The sequence below is a fragment of the Penaeus chinensis genome, chromosome 35, assembly GCF_019202785.1.
Source record: "Penaeus chinensis breed Huanghai No. 1 chromosome 35, ASM1920278v2, whole genome shotgun sequence".
Classification (NCBI taxonomy): Eukaryota; Metazoa; Arthropoda; class Malacostraca; order Decapoda; family Penaeidae; genus Penaeus; species Penaeus chinensis.
Window position 1 is genome coordinate 11,880,293 of NC_061853.1, and position 10,000 is coordinate 11,890,292.

Genomic DNA, 10,000 nt, shown 5'->3' on the forward strand with positions numbered 1-10,000 from the left:
AAATAACGCTGGCAGGCAGCAACACTCATACCGACAAAAGATAAGGGGATTTTATAACAATTTTCCTCACGACTTGTTCCTTCCATCCACTGATGCAGATATTCGTTGCAACCGTAAGCATTTGGTTCATTTTCCAAAATGTTTTAAATTCCCGTCCGAATTTCAGGTTTTTCATAAGTATCAATTGCAAACGGAACTCCCCACGTGGAGACGGTATAGGCCGTTTCCGTCCGATTAATTCCCGTCTTGATCTTGTGCTACGGAGGATCTATACAACTAAAATATATATTTATTGATAAATTAGATAGAGTAAGTCAAAGTAAATACAAGGTAATATTCTAGAATATTTCTATATACAATGTACATAATTATATTATTTAAAATAACGTGATATGCATGAGAACGATCGTGTGATTCCCGGGACCACTCGGACTCGCACTACGATGGTTGCTGCCTTATATAGGGTCAGTCAATTTCTATACGGAAAAGCAAGAATTGACGGAGAAAGTGCTTATTGTTGTTTCAGTCGAGTTCCTAGCGATGGAATAAGAAGCGTTGCCGCAACACTTTCTAAGTGTGTGTGCTTGCTAGCTGGCTTGCATACGTGTATAGAGGAGAGGGGCCTCCGTGTAAATCTTTTCATTCGCCAAAAGTCCCGACGTTTACTAACACCTCATTGAAAGACCCAATAAACGAAATTGACTTTTATTCACTCTAACCACAAAGTCCCATTTCGTGAGCGGGTGAAACTTGATCACAAGTGCTAGCCACACATGGTGATGCTATCGCTATTATTATCAGAGCGTATCTCTTGACCTTGCGAGATTAGTTCTTATAACAGGATGCAGCAACACACACAATATAATAAGAAAAAGACTATGACAGAAAAAATGATCTTTTCTCAAAGGACAGACATCATGATGTGCTTGAAATGTTGACTTTGCTAACAGATAGGATCAAAGATTTTGCCTTTTTTTTTTTTTTTTTTTTTTAATAATGATCGTAATTTTTCCTGTATGGCAGTATTATCATCCTCCATTCGAGATTACTTTCATTCATCATCATGCTGAAGAATTATATAAAAAAAAAAAATCTTAGGATAATATACAGAATAATGAAAGAACCAGACAGCAAGCAAAGAGCGACGAAACAGAACCATTTAGATGCAGAGGAAAAGCGCAATAGATTATCACAAGGCCTTTTAAGGACTTCCTCTATTGGGCCACCGGTAAACCAAGAGGGAACTCGGTCTGGTTCGCTCATATCCCCAGCAGCGGAATCTACACCCAAAGAACCGAACAGATAACGGCAGACGCTCAACCCCCGCAGAGAAAGCAAACTTTTGAAGCTTGTATTGTATCCAAGTTGGATACAGTACAAGGTTCAGTACAGCGCTCTGTCTCCTAGCTACCTACTTACACATCTAGCTGTCTATCTACCTGTCTATATAACTCTCTCTCTCTCTCTCTCTCTCTCTCTCTCTCTCTCTCTCTCTCTCTCTCTCTCTCTCTCTCTCTCTCTCTCTTCTTCTCTCTCTCTCTTTCTATTCTCTCTCTCTCTTTCTCTCTCTCTCTCTCTCTCTCTCTCTCTCTCTCTCTCTCTCTCTCTCTCTCTCTCTCTCTCTCTCTCTCTCTCTCTCTCTCTCTCTCTCTCTCTCTCTCTTTCTCTCTCTCTCTCTCTCTCTCTCTCTCTCTCTCTCTCTTTCTCTCTCTCTCTCTTTCTATTTCTCTCTCTCTCTTTCTATCTCTCTCTCTCTCTCTCTCTCTCTCTCTCTCTCTCTCTCTCTCTCTCTCTCTCTCTCTCTTTCTCTCTCTCTTTTTTTCTCTCTCTCTTTCTCGCTTTCTCTCTCTCTCTCTCTCTCTCTCTCTCTCTCTCTCTCTCTCTCTCTCTCTCTCTTTCTCTTTTTCTCTCTCTCTCTCGCTTTCTCTCTCTCTCTCTCTCTCTCTCTCTCTCTCTCTCTCTCTCTCTATCTATCTATCTATCTATCTATCTCTCTCTCTCTCTCTCTCTCTCTCTCTCTCTCTCTCTCTCTCTCTCTCTCTCTCTCTCTCTGTCTGTCATTATGCATGTCTATCTAACAATATGTCAAACTATCTGTCTGTTTATTTCTTTATATATCTATCATGCTATCTATCTATCTATCTACCTGCCTACCTACTTACCTTCTTTCCTCCCTCCCTACCTGCCGATCTACCTATCTCCATCCCTCCTGCCCTTCCTCCCTACCTTCCTACCTATCTGTCTAAACAAAGCATGCTGCAATCTTTAAGTCCTCGTATTTTAACATTGTGCCAATATACATCCAAAGTCCCCTTAACACCTCTTTCACTGCATACGCATTCTAGAATAGCTATTGAACGTTGATAAAAAATGTGGGTCTTTTCAGAGCTTACAATAGCACTCTGGAAGGTGTGGGAGGGGGTGGGAGTCTTATCAGATAACGGAACATAGACTTCTTTGTGTGTGAGTAAAGTTTTTCTTTCCTTTTTTACATAACGATCTGATGGGGTAATACATTCAAGAGGTAACTACGTGGGTCGTAGGTTTTGGTATTTCCCTTGAAAATGTAAGTCGTGATATTACGTATTAATCGATAAAAAACAGTACTCGTTCGGTAGTAGGAACGAGTACTGCCATTCCCAAGTTTTCATGGGTCCAACAAGCCATTTTTATAGGTCCAACGTGTCTGACGTTAGACCAACGAGCCTAAACAATTTCAGAGAGGCTTTGAAGCCATGCTATGGATGTTTTTTCGACCATATACTTGGGTTCATATTAGGCATTAAATGACACTCGTCTGGATGTTTTACATTTTTCAAATAGTCGGATTTTAATCGCCAGCCTTAATAGGCAAGTTAACAACTCCAATGAACTTGCATTCCACTTGCACCCCACTTTTGCCAGAGTACAGGCTGGAAGTTTTAAGGAATGCAAAATGACCCTTTTACCAATGTTTAACAAGAACGCTTACAGTGATGAAGTGCTTTTTAAAAGTATGACAGCTTAGTTTCTTTGAAGAGTGATATTCAGTTTGTTCATGGTGTGGTACAAAACCCATCCACAGATAATTTGTATTACATACTGATGGTTAATGGGTAAAATCAACAAAAATCCACAAGGAAAGTGACATCCTTTTTATTATGTCCGTAAATGATAGTATTGATTTATATGGGTTGTCCTCCTTGTATATTATTTTTACTTCAGCATGATGATGAATGAAAGTAATCTCGAATGGAGGATGATAATACTGCCATACAGGAAAATTTACGATCATATTGTTAATATTGGATAAAATATTAACAGCTACAGCATATGTCATCAAATCAAAACATTTAGAGCTGCGAATGTTATACACGTGGCATAGCCATAACTATAATGCTGCATACGTTTTAGAAAAAAATATCATGCTCATTTCAATTAGAGGCGTCCACAGAAAATTAACATTATTATATTTGAGTTTTTTTTCTAAGAACCTGACAGTGTTTATTTTACATTGATTTGCTGGTTATTAGATTTTTATAATTTTACCATTGCTGTCTTCGCGCAGATACCTTTTCTCTATCTGTTGTAACTGATTTCTGCTTCAGAATTAATTTGCTAATCGGAATAATTTCAGATGTTGAGGATATGATTTTCTTCATGAACGAATATCTCTTTTCAGTTCATTACTTATCGGTTTTCTATATATTTTTGTGAACTGACGTAAGCGAACTCATTTACAGATAAAGTGAGAAAGGGAGAAGGGGGAGGGGGCGAGAGAGAAGACGCCAGAGAGAGAGAGAGAGAAAGAGACAAGAGACATCGGAGAGATAGTGCGTAAAATGTACGTGCGTAAACACAAGTGGGCAAGCGCGGTGACATCGCAGGTGCCAAGAAACGCCCCCTCGCAGAGATAAGATGACCAGACAAAGGACTTTCCACAGTACTACGATTCTAGTTACCACGCCACGCCGGCACCGAGACGCCAAGTCCCGTGGGTCGCTCGCCGTCGCCGGGATATATACTATGGTCCCTCCGCCTTGCGAACCCGAGTCCCCGACGAGACTGGTCCACTGACGAGACCGCTCGCTGCAACAACCGTGCGTCGTCGTAGTTATTCGAGTGCATAGGACCGCTTCCGTGTTAAACCATGGCTTACAAGATGCAGTTCGTAGTTCTGATTGCTATTCTTGCAATACACCTGGGTTGGGGAGACCCGTTGCCACCGAGACGAATGCCAGTTTCGAAGGAAACCCGCTCGAAGGCGAAGGCAGACGTCCGCTCTACTGTATCGAAACCCCATCACAATGCTACGTCTGTCTCTCCTGCCGCTAAAGCAGAGATTATTATCTGCAACTTGTGTCCACAGCCCGAAGAGATTCTCCCTTGCAAGGTAAGTAGGTGATGAAAATCTGTGAGATTCGGAATCTTTCCGTAGTTGTCAAACTCAACTAATAAAAATAACTTACTCTAAATTACCGTACATTTCAAATAACTTTCATTTTTGTTTCGTGTACGGTCCAGATACTCACCTTCCCACCAATTTTATTACAAGGAAAACAGGAAAAAATATATCGTAAATAATTTCATATATTCCTGTGTACATTTTGGCACCATAGTCCAGAATAATAGGAACGAAGGGATTGTGACTATATAGTTAACTAATAATTCAATGATGCAGAAATATGTCATATACATGACATAGATTTATTGAAAAGGGAAACAATCCTCATACACGCATACATATTGATATGCATATATATATATATATATATATATATATATATATATATATATATATATACACACACACACACACACACGTGTGTGTGTGTGTGTGTTATGGTTCACATTGCCAAAAATAACTAAGTGTGTCAGTTTATTATTTGCAAAGGTACTTGCAGGAAGGCCATTTGTATCGGTCTAGACACATGTTGCTTGCATTTGAGCCAGTGTTTCCTATTTTGGAGGAAGGGCATTCAAAACCAAACTAGCTTGTGAAATAGAGAGAAAAGCAAGTGGTCTCCATCCAGCAAAATTCTATTCGTTGCTTTCCCTATTGTCGAAGGCTCCTCTAAAGCAGCGGGATCAGCTGTGACACAAATATATAAATGTGTGCCATACACCTGTATACACACACGTAAATATAGCGTCATAATCCTCGATATAACCTGGTACTATGAGTAAGTCTGACCCCCCTTTCTCACGCGCCTGCCTCCCTCAGTGCGTGTGCAACAACGGCACTTCGGCGGAACTCACCTGCGGGCCCGACCTGCTCACCTGCACCGAATTAACGGACATCCTCACCATGGTCGCCTTCCCCGCGCCACATTATATACGGTAGGCCTATCGAATTATGCATAGGCTGTGTTTCTTCCTTCTGCATTCCTTTGAAGTTCTTTTGTGTTCTTTAAGAAGTTCAGCTGTCTGTCTGTTATCACTGTGTTCTTATTTTTAATCGTTCGTCCTTCCATGTATCAGTATTTATGCTATAATATATCTTATCTTTAACCATATATCTAATTCATTATAATAACTTTATTCATTGCGGATTATGTTACCAGCCCTTTTATTTATTTATTTTTTTTCACTTTACCTATTAAACCATAAATTCCACTTTTTCCATTAATGATCAATCCCCCCAGCCTGCGAGTGGACGGGACGCAACTGCAGTGCAAGATCGAGGCTGAGTTGTGGGGGGCGGCTCTCACCTTCGAGGAAGTCCACCTGGTTAACAACCACTTCGATATGGTCGATAATCACGCCTTTCTCCCTTTCCAGACCACCCTTAAGGTGCTCAACCTCCGTGAGTGTCATGTGGTTGGATGAGGAAATAATTCACCCTCGGCAGGAATTTATATTTACATATAATTATTTCATTTTTGGTGTTACCTTTTCTGCTTGGTAACTAGATAAATGCATAACTGGTTGTAGTTGCTAGCTTTAGAAAATGTATGTTTCGTGAACGTCAAGCTCAGCATACCAAAATGTATATGATTTACCTTTAGAACAATCCAATTTGAAAGAATACTCAGGACAATTCCATAAAAAAATAAACAACAGACCAATCCAAGATACCCCCCCCCCAAAAAAAAAAAAATGTATATATATAATATTAATAATAATAATGAAATAATAATGATATATGTATATAATAAATCATAAAATAAATCAAAATAAAGACAACAATAGCAAAACTCCGCCCCCGACAGAGAAGAACGCCCTCCACTACGTTAACTTCCCGACCATAAGCGACCAGCCGTTCCTGGAGACAGTGCTGCTCAGTGACAACGAGATCGACTTTATGCCCGGATACTCGGCTATGGAGCTGGCCGGTCTGCGCGAACTCAGGGTCGACAGGAATAAGCTCTGTCGTCTCCAGTCCAATACATTTGCTGGTGAGTGTGTGTGTGTGTGTGTGTGTGTGTGTGTGTGTGTGTGTGTGTGTGTGTGTGTGTGTGTGTGTGTGTGTGTGTGTGTGTGTGTGTGTGTGTGTGTGTGTGTGTGTGTGTCTACTGAATCGGCATGCACCCCACGTTCACCTGCTGGTAACTTGTCGATTGCGGTTGCGAATGTTTTTTTTTTATGTATGTGTTCCAAGTTTTCAGCGCTTATATGGAAACAGTAGGTCTAATCGAAAGTCATATCTGGCCTTTACCTACTCCGATTACCCCTCTCTTTCTCGCTCCTTCTACAACCTCTCACTCTCAACCTCAATCTCCTCCCCCAACCTGTCTCACCTCCCGCCCTCCACCTTCCCTCGCCAGGTCTGCCCCGCCTGGAGTTGCTGGATCTGTCCCACAATGTGATTCCCGAACTGAAAGAAGAAGCCTTGCGGATCCCCGGACACGCGGCCTCGCACCTCTTCGTCAACCTCTCCTGCAATGCCATCGCCGTCATCGAGTAAGGCAGCCGGGCGGGAAGGAGGCATATTGGGCGGGGCCTCGCTCTCAAATCAGTATTGTCGTTTTAACCATTGTTGTTGTCGTGAACATAACCATTTAAGATCCCCACAAAAAAAAAAAAAAAAAAACCCAAAAAAAACAATTATCTACAGAAATAATAATCCTCGCAAAAAGAACATTCGCATTAAGACCTTACAAAAGTAATCATTTTCAAAATCCCCACAGATAAAACAATGATATGACCCCTCCCTCCCACCCTCTAGAGCGAACGCCTTCTCCGGTGTGCAGAGCATGTCGCTGGACCTCCGCCACAACGCCCTCATGACGCTGTCGGAGGCCGTTCTGAGACCGCTGATCGAGGAGACTCACGGCGCTCTCCACATCGGCGTCAATGGTACTTGGCCTTCATTTGTTTTGGGTTTAGAATATTGACGTGGAAGTGATTGGTTGTTCATAAAGGGCGTTACGGTTTTATTTTGTTTTTTTTTATGCGGGTGATATGTGTGGTCTGGAAGGAAAGAGCGTTTTGCCGGATATTTTAATTTAAGTGAAGAATCTGCTATATAACCTTTGTGCACGAAACAGATAATTAAATAGGTGATCCGGTATATAACCCTTGTCTACGAAACGGAAACCAGTGCCTCTCCCAACACTAGTTACGCATCTGCAGCAATTACAACCACCTTCTTTCACTGAATAACCGACTCCACTTCTCTCCCAATCAAGGAAATCCCCTGCATTGTGACTCAAACCTCTGCTGGATCGTGAAGAACCAGACCGTGGCGAGCTGCTTCGACAACTTCCTTTGTCCGAACCTGAACAAATACCTAAATGACCTCAAGGAGGAAGACGTAGGCGGCTGTCCAAATAGCGGGAAATTAGCTGGAGTGGTCACTCAGCCCCCATCGTAGCTTTGAACTCTTTTCTTTCTGAGTATTTTCCTCTTGTTCTCTCTACTTTCTCTTTACTTATGTTTCCTTCTTTGACTCTCTATCTATGAGTCTTTCTCTCTTCATTTGAGTCTCTGAGGCTCTTCTCATTCTTTCGTTCCTTCTTACTGATTTCGAGATCATCGAAATGCAATAGCTAAGTAGTCGTAAAACAACCATTTGTATACCATAATATTGTAGGATAATCATATCACAGATCTGAATGAAAGTTTGATATGGGTGTTTGTCCTGATTCCGTTCCGCGATACGAACATCCTCTCTTGATATGTTGCTCGAGGCAATGTAGCTATAGAGGAAATCAGGCACAATGTATCATTGGTATAAATTTGTAATATAATGTTATGCAGTAAGTTATTTCACTTTTCAACATTTTCTGATTGTTTTATCTAAATAAAGCTGAAAATCCAACTGACTTTCACAGTCCTTTATAAGAACATCAGTACAAATGGGGAATATCATTATTTTGTCTTTGGGGACATGTCGGCACATAGCATATTATGACATGCCAAGAAAAGCAATAACTGTATTTTCGCCCATACTGTATCTATATGTGTATGCAGATGTAGATGTGTGTGTGTGTGTGTGTGTGTGTGTGTGTGTGTGTGTGTGTGTGTGTGTGTGTGTGTGTGTGTGTGTGTGTGTGTGTGTGTGTGTGTGTGTGTTTGGGGGATGTGTGCGTGCGAGTGTAAAGTGCGTGTAAGCGAATACAAGTGAATGAGAAGGAGGGACTATTTGAAGTAATTTGCCGCGTCCTTAAAATAAAACCACACCCGATAAAAACTTATTTTTAAAGCCCATTCTCTGATTAGGAAGGAGGAGGGTTTGATAGCGGTTAATAGACAATATAAGATATATTAAAAAAGGAACATTAAAATTGATATATACATATAACATGTAACAATGTAATATACATGGTATCAAATACAAAATTCTGATCACACATTTTATGCTGTGATTATTAGTATCAAATAATCTTACCTTTTTTAAAAGGTTTACAACTAAAATAATACTTCTGAATAGAAAAAAAATCACTAACACCGTTTAGGAAATATACATGTATCGAGAAGGCAGAAAAGCGTTTCTTGAGAACTGCGCATCAGCAGCTCAATTAATGACAGATGACCAGGGCTCCCCCCACGCGATGGTGATCTCGTCAGCGGGCCTCGTCTCGCTATTCTGGTAGATGTCTTTCCCCGCGTGGTGTTCAGGCTGCATGTCCCCCGCTTCGTACTCCTCCTCATCCTCTTCCTCTTCTTCCTCTTCCAAATCCTCCTCATCCACGCCATCCGAGTCCTCGGAGCCAGAGCCGCACGACGACCCATCCGTGTCGGGCCTTCCCGGCGCGTCGACGCTCCTGAAGAGGGTCGTCGATGCCTGGAAGTGCCGATCTGCGTCCTTCCCACTACTGGTCGTCGCCTCGGGTTCCTGCTGATTCATGAAGGCTTCCGCTTCCACAGTGTGGACTTCCGCCGCTTCCAGTGCATTAGTATTCTCCGTTACATCCAGAGGATCCTTGTCGTTTTCATCTAATAAATCAAAGAGTCTGTTCTGCCACTTCTGGACCGTCTTGACGGAGGGGATGGTGAATATACTCCTCAAATATCGATATCCCGCTGCGCTTCTTTCATACAGCTTTATCATGAGCCTTATGAACTTCTTCGAAAACCTATTTCCCTTTCCAGTTCTATTTCTCAGGAACATCTGGCTTTCCATGAAGAGAAGGTGTTCATCGGACAGGTACTTCCGAGCGTCTCTCACCACCTGCTCTCTACTCCCCGCGTCCTCAACAACGTGGTATTTCTTTTCTAATGACCTGTACTTCTTGAGCAGAAGGTAGTACCTCTGCCGATGCTTGTTGAGTAGCCGCTTGTACCTTTCCTTCAGGCCCTTTTTCGTTGTTTCGTAACTCTTGGGAGAATCTGAATAAAAAAAATAAATAAAAGAAAGACGTAGATACTAAAAATACTACTACAAATAATAATAAGAACAAAATATATATTTACTCCAGTAATAAGTAATAAATAAGAAATAAACAAAAAAATATAAGACATGGCATGGAATCTGAATCATTCTATTGACAAAAGATGGTAAAATATTGATAAACACAGAGAAACGACAAGGGCGTGAGAGGGAGGGGAAAGAGGGTGAAAGATGGGAGAGGAAGGG

The 10,000-nt window shown here is 41.5% G+C and overlaps 2 protein-coding genes across 2 annotated transcripts in view; one reads left to right on the forward strand and one right to left on the reverse strand.

The window, feature by feature from the left end:
* Positions 1 to 3,755: 3,755 nt before the first annotated feature.
* Positions 3,756 to 8,242, forward strand: LOC125044357 (oplophorus-luciferin 2-monooxygenase non-catalytic subunit-like). The gene is made up of 7 exons (XM_047640985.1): positions 3,756 to 4,372; positions 5,204 to 5,319; positions 5,625 to 5,785; positions 6,192 to 6,377; positions 6,747 to 6,882; positions 7,148 to 7,278; positions 7,611 to 8,242. The coding sequence occupies exons 1-7, from the start codon at positions 4,130 to 4,132 to the stop codon at positions 7,793 to 7,795; spliced, it is 1,158 nt and encodes a 385-aa protein (XP_047496941.1). The 5' UTR covers positions 3,756 to 4,129; the 3' UTR covers positions 7,796 to 8,242.
* Positions 8,243 to 8,670: 428 nt separating this feature from the next.
* Positions 8,671 to 10,000, reverse strand: part of LOC125044356 — a 27,962-nt gene continuing 26,632 nt past the window's right edge. Inside the window, exon 12 of the mRNA XM_047640984.1 lies at positions 8,671 to 9,753. Within this exon, the coding sequence (XP_047496940.1) occupies positions 8,939 to 9,753 (815 nt within the window). The 3' untranslated portion in view covers positions 8,671 to 8,938. The remainder of the gene's footprint in view (positions 9,754 to 10,000) is intronic.